We start from the raw sequence: 15,271 nt of genomic DNA on the forward strand, positions 1-15,271 counted from the left end.
TAAAATGCAGCACCTCACATTTATCTAAATTAAACTCCTTGAACCATTGGCCCATCTGATCAATATCCCATTGTACAATGAGATAATCTTCTTGGTTCTCTAGTACACTACCAATTTTGGTATCATCTGCAAACTTATTAACTAACCTCCTTTATTCACAACCAAATCATTGATACAAATAACAAAAAGTAATGGACCCAGCACTGATCCTTGTGGCACACTACTGGTCACAGGCCTCCAGACTGAAAATCAACCCTCCACCACCGCCCTTTATCTCCTGCCTTCAAGCCAGTTCTGTATCTAAATGGCCAGCTCTCCCTGTATTCCATGTGATCTAGCTTTGCTAACCATGCAGAACCTTGTTAAATGCCTTACTAAAGTCCATGTAAACCACATCCACTGCTCTGCCTTCATCAATCTTCTTTGTCACTTCCTCAAAAACTCAATCAAGTTACAACAATGTAATTTATTCCTCAGCCTTAAACACTTCTTCAGTGGAACTTCTTTAGATTTGCACACTAAGGTTTGTGACGGGATGTGCAGGTCAGAAGTTCATGTATATGCTTCAGCATGCTGTTGAAAGAAAATCAATTCATTAAAATTAATGAAAGTAAAATGAATAATTGAAGGGCCACAATGACCAATGATTGCAGCACCCAAAATCCCAGTATCAGCACCTCCTTATTGGAAGTAGAACTATGTCAAATCAAATGTTGTATTCTTCAATGTATTTAAAAAGGAGATGATATTCATCCAATAAAGATACTTTGAGCTAAGTGCAAAGGCTTTCTTTGCTCACATAGTCCATGGCTATTTTGCGGTAGAAGACCTCAGTCTGTTGATTATATTCCTCCCCACCTCAACCACCTTGTCCAGTCAAACATTCTTTTTCTCCATTTTTATTACAAAGGTTATAACTAATTAAAATTCTAGAATAAACTGAAAATAAAATATTTTGCTTGATGCCTCAGTGATGTGGTTCACTCAGAGAAATGCCCCTGGTGAATATGTTCCTGGATAATGCAGTGTTGGGAAGGTTGGCATTTTGTATTGTACCCTTCACTGTGTCGTGAACAATTTGTCTAGAGCCATCTAGTAAGAGTGCAAGCAAAATTCAGCTACACATTGATGGAGGAGACAGTGGGCAGGACATCCCTTATGCACTCCGTCTCAGTGAAATAGTGGAAGTGAAAGTGAACATTGTATGGAAACTGTCAGCAGACCCACAACCACCTATTTTACTCCCCAGCTGATGATGAATTCTACTCCTGTGATGGAGAACTGACTGAATTGTCATTTAGCATCATATTGTTCAGAAGCTCACCTTCAAGCAGTGTGATGCACAGGGACCTTCAGGCTTTCTGACATCTTCAACTTCATGCTTGGAGGCTTTGGATATTATAGATTCTGTTTGCTGATTATCTATGTTGGACCTGGTTTCAGATCCACCTTGTATAGGATACTAGAAGACACATAAATTATCAGATATAAAGCACAGCAACCCAAACAAAAAAACAATAGAAGGGAAACAAATGCTCTGATGGGTAATATCAGATTGTTTTTGTAAGGAACTCACAGTAGTTTTATGGATAAGCTTTCTGTACTAAACCAGGGCATCAGGACCAGAGATTAACAGAGGAAACTTCAAGTTAAACATAATTTATAGAGCAACTACTTCACATTGAAAGGTTAACTTTCCCTTTACAAAATACCAGCAAATAGCTCTGTTGGGAAGAGGTGTTGGGAAACTGTGTGCATAATCTGATAATGTTCCATCTAATTTAACCCCAAAATGCTGTGAGTACTTGATTTCTGAATCTTATATCTGGTGGCCAAAAGTCCTTTTGGCATTAAACAGATAGAAAGCATGTGCTCTGGAATAGACCTTGAATAGATGACACCCTGCCAATTAACGGCCTCAAATGCAACATTCAGAAATCGTAGACAGGGATTGGTAGAGCTTGCAATGTATACCAAGATTGACTAAGGGCAATGCAAAATAACTGTTGGATTCTTAAATGGATTAAAGAATCAATATGAGCTTCCTGGCTTGAATGTTCCATATTTTTAACTGCTTAGTCTCAGTCTGGTCTTCATTGTCACAACTGAAAAGATAGTAGTCAAGCAGATAAGAAAACCTCAGTCCCTGGTCTTTCCACAGTTGTCAGGTGAGAACGTATAGGCTAACATTGACTGACTGTGCCCTAAGAGTCCTACCCCATGCAATTTCAATGGGAAACAGCTGTTGGGTGATTCCCAATGTTGACTAAAGTCACCACAGTCCAGGAGATATGCTCTCTCATGAGGCAGAGATGATTGGTAGTGGTTTAACCTGAGGGTCACCATGCCTCAGGCAATGGGAGAGGTTGAGGAGGTGGTGACACCAGCGAGTACAGGAATTAAACTCATGCTGTTTGGTCACACTGCATCACAAACCAGCCATGCAGCCAGCTGAGCAAACTGAACCGTGATAGGAAGGAGATACGGGCATGAATCTGTGTTTTAGCATTCCACAGTACAGCTTGCTAGATCTGCAGAATACCATCTCACCAAGCAGCAGCTATTATCGTCTGCTCCTTTAGTGCCATCCAGAATATTCATTGAATTCATTGAATTCTTGTGCCTGCCTTTCAAAGAGTTATCCAATTGGCTCCGTTTCCTACCCTATCCCCAAAGCTCTACAAATGTTTCTCCTTTAAGTATTATTTATGCTATATAATTGTTTATATTGTGTAAATGTCAACCCCAACATGCGATCCAAAATATCCTTAACTTTTCACTTTTCTCATATATAAGTTGATCCCAGATTCTTGATGAAAAGTTGCCATTGTCTTTCTAGTTGCATTTACTGGTCACTTCTCATGAAGGTTGACTCTCAATCTCATTCACAAACTGTCCACTCGATGTTTTCTCTTTTCAGCCTTCGCTATGAGTGGAAGCTCAGAAGAGGAACAGTAAGAGGAGGAAGTGAGTTAGTGGGACAGAATTTCAGAGATTGGAATAGGCCACTCAAAAATGGTGCCAATCAGGTCATAAATGCTCCTTCACTTCCAACCTAAAATAATAAGAAAGTGGATGACCTGAAATGCATCATCACACTCAGGAACATGCATGTATTTCAAATGCTCAAAATTATCACTCAAGTGAAATTCAAACCTTGACCTTTTTAAGATAAATACTTGGGCCCAAAAAGTTGACTTATATAATATAAACGTTAGTTATCCAATTCTATTCTGAAAATTATTACTGAAGTTGCCTCCACCAGCCTTTCACACTCGTAACAACTCTTTCTGTAAAAATATACAGTCTTTTGCCTTAAATTTGCATCCTCTGGTTACCTATACTTTTGCCACTGGAAACATTTTCTCCATTTTAGTCCATCAAAACTCAAGATTTTGAACATCTTTATCAAATCTCACCTTAGCTAACCAAAAGAGTACAATCCTGGTTTCTCAAGTCTCTCCACATAACTAAAGCCCCAGAGACCTGTGCCTCCCCTAATCCATTCCTTAATCTTTGACCTGCAGAGTTCAAAATGTATGGATGATGTAACGAAGTGAACAAACAAGATGCAAGCAATTCCTACCTCAGTCACGGAGGCTTCACTGCAGATCCTTTCGACCAGCTCTCTTTCAATCAATGGTAAATCATCAAACGTGCTCGCGAAAAATATATTATTTTGGGGCCCACGGTAGATGATTCTTTTGAGTTCCTCCATATCTGCACTCGCAATCCCCACAGAGATGACCTTAATACCTGAAAGATTATTTCACGCTTGAGAATTTGTCTCATGGTTTGTGAAGTCACATGGATCTCTTGATTAGATTAGTTCCTTATCATCAGACTCAACCTTTTACTCTTCTGTCTAATTAAAATATCACTGCAATAATTCTGTAATAGGACACAATGTACAGCATAGCTCAGAAGCCCCTTGCCTCTATGTTTTCCAATTAATCCCCATCACCCCGTTTTACCAGAGGGGCTTGCAATTTTTTCCACTTCAAGTAACCTTTTTGCAAATTATTATTAAAACCTGCTTCCCACATCATTACGGGCAGAACATTCTTGATCACTTTAAAAACAATCAGTGTCGTTTTCTTATATTCGTGATTTCTCTCAATCTTTTGCTAATTACCTTAAATCTGTGACCTTGGTTACTAACCCATCTGTCACAGAAAACAGTTTCTTTTTAATTAGTCTATTATAAGCCTTCATGGAACTATGAAAATATGAGAATTATTTCCAATAAGCGGAAGATTTTATTTTTAGAGGAGCAAATTATTGCAGATGCTGGAATCTGTACTTTGAAAACAAATATTGCTGGAAATTACAGCAGGTCAGACAGCTTCTGTGAAGACAGAGCAAGCTAACGTTTCAAGTCTAGATGATTCTCCAGCAGTGCTGACATGAAGTGTGGAGGGGACAGCATTTATACTATAGTTGGGTTGGGGGAGGGGGTTCAGTTGGTGGTGTGGAGCACCAGGGATAGAAAGGATGTTGATAGTGCAGATTAAGTGATTGGAACGTGAGAATGGCAGAACAATGGGGTGTCTAACTGCCAAACTGTAAAGAACAGATGGTTCCACTGGAGTAGGGGAGAGGGGAGAGAGGACGCAGTGACAGAGAATAAGCAAAGTTGAAAGAAAGGGAAGAAATGATATTGAGTTCAAAATCTGAAGGTGCTGAACTCAATATTAGGTCCAGAAGGTTATAAAGAGCCGAGTCTGAAGATGAGATGTTGTTCTTCCAGTTTGTGCTGTGATTTGCTGGAATATTGCAATATTACAACGTTGGAGAATTACAACCTTCTGGACTTAATATTGAGTTCAACACCTTAAGATTGTGAACTCAATACCATTAAGTGATAGGGATCACTTAATTTTCCCTATCAACACCTTTTTTCCCCCAGCACTCCATCCCTCCACTATTGCATAAATGCTGTCCCCTCCCATCAGCTCTGACGGAGAGTCATCTAGACTAGAAATGTTAGCTTGCTCTCTCTCTCCATGGATGCTGCCTGGCCCATTATGATTTTAGTTTTATGTTTGTCTCTTGCCTGCTAATTTGCCCTCTTCCTTCTTTATGGTCTCTTGTACCAATCCACGACCAATTGGTAGCAGACCTGATGGTTGTGTTCTATCCAGGTCTTTACTAATGCCTGTCTTTGATTGGCTATCAGATGTGCACAATAAGCAACCAATCTAGTTTAAGGTCATCAAAAATAGGAGTCACCACTGGACATTCAGCCCTTTCAATCTGGTCGGCATTCTATAAAACTGTTGCTGATCTGACTGTGGCCTTAACTTTTGTTTCCTAAATGTGACCCGTGATTCTTGTAGCACAGCCGGTCAGGCAGCATCCGAGGAGCAGGAAAATCAACTTTTTGGGCAAAAGCCGTTCATCAGGAATAGAGGCGGAAAGCCTCTAGGATGGAGAGATAAATGGGATGGGGGTGGGGCTGGGGCTGGGGAGAAGATAGTAAAGAGTACAATAGGTGGATGGGGATGGGGATGAAGGTGATAGGTCAGACTGGAGGGTAGAGCGGATAGATGGAAAGGAAGATAGGCAGGTAGGACCGGTCATTAGATTAGATTAGATTAGATTAGATTACTTACAGTGTGGAAACAGGCCCTTCGGCCCAACAAGTCCACACCGACCCGCAACCCACCCATACCCCTACATTTACTCCTTTAACCTAACACTACGGGCAATTTAGCGTGGCCAATTCACCTGACCTGCACATCTTTGTGATTGTGGGAGGAAACCGGAGCACCCGGAGGAAACCCACGCAGACACGGGGAGAATGTGCAAACTCCACACAGTCAGTCGCCTGAGTCGGGAATTGAACCCGGGTCTCTGGCGCTGTGAGGTAGCAGTGCTAACCACTGTGCCACTGTGCCGCCCATCATGAGGATCATGAGGATGCTGAGCTGAAAGTTTGGAACTGGGGTAAGGTGGGGGAGGGGAAATGAGGAAACTGGTGAAGTCCACATTGATGCCCCGGGGTTGAAGTGTTCCAAGGCGGAAGATGAGGTGGTCTTCCTCCAGGGGTCAGGTGGTGAGGGAATGGTGGTGGAGGAGGCCCAGGATCTGCATGTCCTCGGTAGAGTGGGAGGGGGAGTTATAATGTTGGGCCACAGGGCGGTAGTGTTGATTGGTGCGGGTGTCCCGGAGATGTTCCCTAAAGCACTCTGTGAGAAGGCGTCCAGTCTTCCCAATGTAGAGGAGACCGCATCGGGAGCAACGGATACAATAAATGACATTGGTAAATGTAGAAGGCTCCTTTGGGGCCTTGGATGGAGGTGGGGGGAGGGGGGGAAGGTGCGGGCACAGGTTTTACAATTCCGACGGTGGCAGGGGAGGGGAGAGGGTGGGTTGTTGGGCAGCATGGACCTGACCAGGTAGTCTTTGTGGAAAGTGGAAAAGGGTGGGGAGGGAAATATCACCCTGGTGGTGGGGTCCGTTTGGAGGTGGCGGAAATGTTGGCAGATGATGTGGTTTATGCGAAGGTTGATATGGGTGGAAGATGAGGATCAGGGGGGGTTCTGTCCTTGCTACGGTTGGAGGGGTGGGATTTGAGGGCAGAGGTGCGGGATGTGGATGAGATGCTTTGGAGGGCACCTTCAACCACGTGGGAAGGGAAATTGTGGTTTTTAAAGAAGGAGGCCATCTGGTGTGTTCTGTGGTAGAGCTGGTCCTCCTGGGAGCAGATATGGCGGAGGCGGAGGAATTGGGAATACAGGATAGCATTTTTGCAGGTGTTAGGGTGGGAAGAGGTGTAATCCAGGTAGATGTGGGAGTTGGTGGGTTTGTAAAAAAATGTCAGTGTCAAGTCGTCATCATTGATGGAGATAGAGAGGTCCAGGAAGGGGAGAGAGGTATCAGAGATGGTCCAGGTGAATTTAAGGTCGGAGTGGAATGTGTTGGTGAAATTGATGAACTGTTCAACCTCCTCGTGGGAGTACAAGGTGGCACTGATGAAGTCATCAATGTAGCCGAGGAAGAGGTGGGGAGTAGTGCTGGTGGAACTACGGAAGATGGACTGTTCTACGTAGCCGACAAAGAGACAGGCATAGCTGGGGCCCATATGGGTGCCCATGGTTATCCCTTCGGTCTGGAGGATGTGGGAGGATCCCCATTCCCATACACCTATTGTACTCTTTGCTACCTTCTCCGCAGCCTCACCCCCTCCCTCCCATTTATCTCTCCACCCTGGAGGATCCCTGCTTTCAGTCCTGATGAAGGGCTTTTGCCCAAAACGTCAATTTTCCTGCTCCTCGGATGCTGCCTGACCAGCTGTGCTTTTCTAGCACCACTCTAATCTTGATTTTCTGTGTAAGACAATTTCAAAGATTAACAAACCTTGCATCATTTCTTCTGTTTTAAAAACATTATATTTACTTGGCACTTCTTGATCTTCCCTTGACTGATGATTTAGGTGTGGAAGGCACTGTTTAGGGAATAACAGGAATATGTCCATATCCTCAGCTCAGTGAGTTTAGCTTAATAGATAATTCAGTAAGTGATAATTTTGCTGTGTCAAGGACAGAACCAAACACCCTCAACCTAATCTTTCCACAATAAACCTTTTGCAATCACTTCTCATCTTGTTAAAGCTTCTTCAAGAGCACCTCACAAACCTAATGTTTATCCTGCAAGTGAACAAGGACAATGAATACTTAGGAATAGCATCAATTTCAAGTCCTGCTCCAAACTATATCCAATCCTGATTTGTACATGCATGTATATATAGACTAGAAGAAGATAATAGATCCCACTCCTATACTGAGTTTGCCAGCCTGCTGAATGGCACAGTGACTCTGTGGTTAGCACTGCTGCCTTACAGCACCAGGGACCTGAGTGTGATTCCACGCTCGGGTGACTGACTGTGTACAATTTGCACATTGTTTGGGTGGGTTTCTTCCAGGCACTCTGGTTTCCTCCCACAGTCCAAGGATGTGCAGGTTAGGTGGATTGGCCATGCTAAATTACCCATAGTGTCCAGGGATATGCAGGATAAGTGGGTGGCCAGAGGAAATGCAGGGTGACAGGGACGGGGTGGGATGCTCTTTGGAAAGTTGGTGTAGACTTGATGGGCCAAATGGCCTGCTTCCACACCGTAGGGATTCTATGACATAGTTTCACCTTTCCCAATGTAATGAAAGTAATTTAAAGGTTCTCATTAACTATAAGCATTACATTTAATAATTGTCATTCCTGGCTATGTGAGGAGATGCAAGCTATTAACAGTTAGTTGACAGATAACATTCAAAGAGGACAATACCTAGACCATACGCCACTCTTGCTGGCAATTCCACATCATCCTGTGACTGTCCATCAGTCAGCAACACCAGAATGTGTGGGACATTCTGTCGCATTCCAGCCGTTGTCTGGAATAACTCCTTTAATACATAACCAATGCCTCTAGCTGGGAAAACAAGAGAAAAACAACACTGAACTAGGGACAAGTACATACTATGATGTGTTTCCTCATGTAAAAGCAATAGATAAGATCCATATCAAAGTCAGATAGCTCTGCAGTGTCACTCATAAATTTCAAAGAAGGAATCACTCTTTGCACAGAGAAACTGGAAATTATATTCAAATCTCTTAGATTATATTACCTAGAGAAATACAGTCCAAACTGCTCAACATTGGCAATACCAATGGCAACTTGAGCTGGTTAATGGTGCAAGGAAGCATGGCCATATATTTAGATAAGGAAGGATGCTGGTGCTTTAAATAGATTCCATTTTAAGATCATTTTAAGTAAATGACTATTGGGTTATTTGCAGATTGAACATCAATGTAACAGATGTGTTTCACGTAAAAATAATAATTCAAGCCAAAAGTAGAATAATACAGAATAATACTGTTCTGTGAGGGTTCGTAATGGAGTTAAATAATGTGTCAGGACAGGTAATGGAGATAATTGATGAAAGGATACAGGAATTGGGTGGTGAAAGAATAATAGTTGTGGAGATATAATGTTGGTAGATGGTGTTAACAAAAGTTTTGAGAGGAATGTTTTTTCACTCAGAGATTGGTAGAGATCTGGAATGCACTACTTGAGAGGGCCGTTGAAGTGGGTAACTTCCCAACCTTTAAAAAGTACTTGGCTAAGAACTTGAAATATCATAACATTTAAGGCTAGGGGCCTAGAGCTGGAAAGTGGGACTAGTATAGATTTTGTGTAGCTTTAGTGGGATGGACATGATGGGCCAAAGGGCCTTTTCTGTACTGTATGATTCTATAATTCTAAGTCTGATGGATTATAAACATAAAATAATATACAGTACATGAAGGAAAAATGCTTTACAGGATCAAGAATAATATTCAATGGCTCCAATACAGAAATTATCAAGTTGTGTAACTGAATGATTACACCATTAATTATACCAAACAAGCATGAGACCTTATTTTTCAAGAAACAAAAATGCACAATCCCTTTCTAGCCAAGAAAGGTATCATCCTCTACCACTACCTACTTCATACTGATAAATGTATGGAATGTTTCACCTGTTCTGGTGTTGCCTCCTCGATATTGAACTGCTCTGATGGCTCTCAATACTGAATTCCTGTCCTTGTGTTGACTAAACTGGAACTCTGGCCTGGGATTATCACTGTAATGAGCTACAGCAACCTGTTGCAAAAGGAAAAGGAACCACATCAAGAATTAATACCAACTGGACACCGACTAGCAACTTCAAAGTGAAAAACACATTAAATTATCACTGGCTAGATGGTGAAAGATCCATCAGCTGAGAAGAATGGATAATCAGCAAAATCGTAACCTGATTAGGATAAATTTGTTTTATTTGTTCATTGGATGTGGGTGTCACTGGCTGGGTCAGCATTTATTGCCCATCTCTAATTGCCTTGGATAAGGTGGTGCTATGCTGTTTTCTTGAACCACTGCAGTCCTTGGGGTGTAGGGAGATGCACAGTACTGTTAGTCGGACTAATTTCCCAAATTCTCCATGTGTAAGGAATTTTTTTTCTATATAAGCAGGTCAAAAGGTTCCACTGAAAAATGTGTCATTCAGCCAGGATGATAACAAGCTCAATAACTGGTCTACAAATAGTCAACTGAACTCAGCTCGATGACAGTTAGGCTGTCACAGCTGGTCTCACTCCAGGAGGAGAAAATGTTGATACCACTTCTGTTTAATCAAACTCTATGTGGGAAGCCTTGGCGGGTCAGGTTGCCACTTCAACAGCTGTATTTTCTAATATCCTTTGACTCTGATAACATGTATTCAGTATCAAGTATTGGTCAGACATAAGGAGCTCTGAAGTGTTAACCTACTCCTGAGCTGCAAGTTCACTGAAATAGCCAGATATTAGGGCCTTGTTAAACCTCATTTAGCATTCTATCCAACTCAAGGAGGATACTTTAGCACTGGGGTAGTACAGAAAAGGACAACATGCTGTGGTGATAGATGCCATCCTGTGATTTTCTTGTATTCACCTGTGGGACTGCTGCAGTCCATGTGCTGTGTGAAGACCCATAATACCCCGATGGAGGGAATTCCAGGATTTTGATCAGTGATAGGATGACAATACATTTCCAAGTCAGGATGCTGAGTGGCTTGAAGGGGAAGTGGCAGGTGGTAGGGCTCCCATGTATCTTCTGAACTTGTCCTTCTAGATGGAACTGACTGTGGTTTTGGAAAGTGCTGTCTAAGGATCTTGCTGCAATGCATCTTGTAGATAGTACATGCTGCTACTACTGATGGAGGGAATGGATGCTTGTGAATGTGGTGTCTATCACCGGGCTGTTTTGTCTTGGATGGTGTCAAGCACCTTGCGTGTTGCTGGAGCTGAATCTGTCCAGGCAATTGACTTGTACCTTGGAGATGATGAACAAGCTTTGGAAGTCAGGAGTTGAGTTATTCACCACAGTATTCTTAGTATCTGACCCACTCTTGTAACTATTGTGTTTATGTGGTGAGTCCAGTTGAGTTTTTGGTCAATGGTAACCCCCAGGATGCTGATGTCAACACCATTGAATATCAAGGGCAGTGGCTAGATTGTATCTCTAGATAGTCATTGTCTGGCATTTGTATGGTGCAAATGTTACTTGTCGCCTGTCAGCGTGAGTGTTGTCCAGATCTTGTGACATTTGAACATGGACTGCTTTCGCTTTAGAGGAGTCATAAATGGTGCTGAACAATGAGCAATGATCGGTGAACATTCCCCACTTCTGACCTTATGATAGAGGTAATGTCATTAATGAAGCAGTTGAAGATGGTTGAGCCTAGGACACAACCCTGAGGACCTCCTGCAGATATGTCATGGAGCTGAGATGACTGGCCTCCAACAACCACAAAAATCTTTCTATGTGCCAGGTATGACTCCAAACAATGGAGAATTTGCCCCTTGATTCCCATTGATTACAGTTCTGATGCCAAACTCAATCAAATGTGTATTTGATGTCAAGGGCTGTCATGCTCACCTCACCTCCAGAATTCAGCCCTTTTGTCCACACTTGAACCAAGGCTATGTAGAGGTCAGGAGCTGAGTGGCCCTTATTGCAAAGCATGTGCTGCTTCAAAGCACTGTTGATGATACCTTCCATGACTTTACTAATGATCGAGAGTAGACTGATGGAATGAGATGTGACTGGGTTGGATTGTCCTGCTTTTTGGATGCAGGACACTCCCGGGCAATTTTCCATATTGTTGGAAAGATACCATTGTTGTAACTGTACCGAAACAGCTTGGGTAGTGAATTCTCAAGTTCTAGAGCAAAAATCTTCAGTACTATTACAGATATGCTGTCAGGCCCATTGCCTTTGCAGTTTTGAGTACTTTCAACTGTTTCTTGATATCACGTGGAATGAATCGAATTGGCTGAACATGCATCTGTGACGCTGGGGACCATTGGAAGAGGCCACAATGGATCATCCACTTGGTACTTTTGGCTGAAGATTGGCTGAGAATGCATTAGTCTTATCTTTTGCACTGACATGTTGGCTTTTCTACCACTGAAGATGGGAATATTTGTGGCACCTGTTTCTCCAGTGAGTTATTTAATTGTCCACCACCATTCATGACTGGATGCGGCAGGAATGGCAGGGCTTCGATCTGATCTGTTGGTTATATTCTCAACATTCTCAAAGGTGAGACTACATTTCCACAAAGACTTTGCAGTGGTCACTCTTATCAATATTGTCATGGGTAGATGCATCTGCAGTCAGCAGATTGGTAAGGATGAGGTCAAGTATGTTTTCCCTCTTGTTGGTTCCCTCACCACCTGCTGCAGACCCAGTCTAGCAGCGATGTCCCTTTGGACCTGACCAGTTTGATCAGTAGTGCTACCGCCAAGCCACTCAGTGGTGGACATTGAAATCGCCCTACCTAGAGTACATTCTGCACCCTTGCCACCCTCAGTGCTTTCTCCATATGTTGCTGAACATGGAGGAGTATTGATTCATCAGCCAAAGGAAGAAGGTACATGGGTAATCAGCTGGATGTTTCCTTGCCTATGTTTTATATGAAGCCATGAGACTTTGTGGGGTCCAGAGTTAATGTTGAGAACTCCCAAGGCAATTCCATCCCAACTATGTTGCCACCTTTGCTGGATCTGTCCCTCCAATGAGACAAGGCATATCCAGGGAAGGTGATGGTTGTGGCTAGGGTGAAGGGAAAGATAGACTTATCAGGAATCTGATTCAGTTCTCTATTATTATTAAGGTCATCAATAACTTAAATAGGTTCATTAAGGCGAAAGGAAAAGTAAAATGAAAGGCCACTCATTTAATCTGTGGGAGCTGAGGGTGAAGTTCAATGTGAGCAAATATTATTTATCTCAGAGAGATCGAGCTGTGCCCAGCTTTCCACAGATGGCAGTGAATAGGGAATTCTTGTAAACCTCAAGCAGGTATTAGGCACATCGTTGTAAAACTACATTAACATGGCAGGAAGAAGGTAAAACTTTAGGGAGTGAGCATCGAGTTAGGATCTTCCTTTGTTCACCAGGTAACCTAGTTAAAATTGAAGAAGAAACCTAACAGAGATAAACATGACTGTCTGCTTCTTTGCCTTTCCCAAGAAGGGGGAAGGATCATGGGAAGGATGCCAAGGTGAGAATACATGGGCTAAATAACTTTCTTTTCTTCCAAATTATATGACATAATGTAATAAGAAAGCATAAAATATTTACTTGAATGTCTCCTGCTCCCACAGACTCACCAGTGTAGGATACTTCCATTTACCTGGGTTCCTGTAGGTCCAATCTTCGGGAAGTATGAAACAATCCTGAAGAGAAAGTCCCGAATTTTATTAAAGTTATTCTGGCCAATGCTCCAGGATTCATCCACCAAAAACACTATATCGGCCTTGGCTCTGCCGCAAACTGATAAAGGAGAAAACAAAGAGTAGTCAGAATTGAGCAAGAATATCCGTATATAAGCCTACTTGTCTATAAACCTTTCATATTTCCGAGTCTCCAAATTGGAGCAACTAATTGGCAATTCCACTATCTTTTACAGAATCAGACAATTTGAAACTATCATCCCTGTATCAGCTCTCCTAATTCTTTCTCCACATCTCTACACATTTTTCTTAACAACATTATATCTAAATCCCTTTTGAAAGTTACTATTGGACCTGCTTCCATTAACATTTCCAATGGGCCATTCAAGATCACTGCTCGCTGTGTAATAATTTTTTTTCCTCATCCCTTCATGATCCTTTTGCCAAATACATTCAGTTTGTACCCCTCAGAATGGAGAAGGAGTAGCAAGTTCTTGAAAATTTTTCCCAGTTTCTCTCAATAGAAGTTTCATAAAACTTTGTTCTCGAATGAGGAACAAAGACCCTGTGTAATTTTTATTCATACATTATCTTGTTATGGTATTCTGACATTTTTATAATCCTCTATCGCATAATTATAGTTGCAAAGTAAAGGATTTATTGACTATATTTCTGTGAAAATAATTTCTGTTTAAGGTGTTTTAAAATGGATGACACATTATCAGTACTCACTGGACTTGGTGCACTGGAAATCAAACACCTCTATTCCCAGAGTCATCACAAAATTGAAACTTTGCTGAAACCACTAAATTGCCCCAATTCTACCTATCTCAGATTAAACAAATATGTTGACCAGGTGTTTCCATTAACAAGTAAGTAACTATTTATTGCCAATAAGTTGTTTCTAACCAAAGGCAAAAAAGGAAACATAAATTGCCATCCTAAGACTCTACAGCTTAAACTCTACCCTTTTTTAAAATTTCCATACATATAGAACATAGAATATTACAGTGCAGTACACGTCATTTGGCGCTTGATGTTGTGCCGACTTGTGAAATCAATCTGAAGCCCATCTATTCTACGCTATTCTATTTTCATCCATACGTTTATCCAATGACCATTTAAATGCCCTTAAAGTTGGCAAGTCTACTACTGTTACAGGCAGTGCATGCCACACCCCTTCTACTCTCTGAGTAAAGACCTCTGACATCTGTCCTATATCTATCACTCCTCGATTTAAAGCTATGTCCCTTTGTGCTGGCATCACCATCCGAGGAAAAACGCTATCCTTGTCCACCCTATCTAATCCTCTGATTATCTTGAATATCTCAATTAAGTCACCTCTCAACCTTCTTCTCTCTAATAAAACAGCCTCAAGTCCCTCAGCCATGCCTCATAAGACCTTCCCTCCAAACCAGGCAACATCTTAGTAAATCTCCTCTGAACCCTTTCCAAAGATTCCTCATCCTTCCTGTAATGTGGTGACCATTACACATACGAACAGTTACACAGAGACAAGACACAAATATGTGTGCGGAAGGGGAAAAAAACTTCAGAGAAGTTCAGTTCTGGCCCCAGTCCACATCATGGGCTTTGATGAGTTATTTTCCTTCAGTTCCTTTTGATTTCTTTCAGCTCCTTCCAACCCTTTGTTGATGATGGGTCCACTGATTCTCAATCTTTCATTCACTGAGAATACCCTAACAGTCTCTCTGAAGATATTTTGTTTTCGTCATCTGTTTGTAAAGCCCATTTTTTGTTGGACTGTGGTTTAAAAATGGGAAAATATATTGCTTTGAACCAAGGAAACTATACAAAGATGTTAGCAGTTTTAAAGAAAAACAAGTTACTGGAGCACATTGATATATATATATATATATATACACATTGTCTTACTGGAGCAGTGGTGGAGAGTTCCAGACAAATCAACATTTCCTGCGTGTATTCAGGACAATTCTGCCCAGAGGCAGTCTTTTGGTTGGCTTTTCAATTAGTTGTTGTTTTGGGAGAGC

General features: G+C 41.8%; 1 protein-coding gene across 1 annotated transcript in view; it reads right to left on the reverse strand.

Annotated features, from left to right (window-relative positions):
* LOC122561476 (collagen alpha-1(XIV) chain-like) overlaps positions 1-15,271 on the reverse strand; it is a 70,319-nt gene that overhangs the window by 17,059 nt on the left and 37,989 nt on the right. Inside the window, exons 16-20 of the mRNA XM_043713221.1 lie at positions 13,220-13,359; positions 9,520-9,643; positions 8,285-8,428; positions 3,587-3,756; positions 1,325-1,462 (exon numbers count right to left, since the gene is read on the reverse strand). Coding sequence (XP_043569156.1) covers positions 1,325-1,462; positions 3,587-3,756; positions 8,285-8,428; positions 9,520-9,643; positions 13,220-13,359 — 716 coding nt within the window. The remainder of the gene's footprint in view (positions 1-1,324; positions 1,463-3,586; positions 3,757-8,284; positions 8,429-9,519; positions 9,644-13,219; positions 13,360-15,271) is intronic.

The sequence above is a fragment of the Chiloscyllium plagiosum genome, chromosome 23 (assembly GCF_004010195.1).
Source record: "Chiloscyllium plagiosum isolate BGI_BamShark_2017 chromosome 23, ASM401019v2, whole genome shotgun sequence".
Lineage (NCBI taxonomy): Eukaryota > Metazoa > Chordata > Chondrichthyes > Orectolobiformes > Hemiscylliidae > Chiloscyllium > Chiloscyllium plagiosum.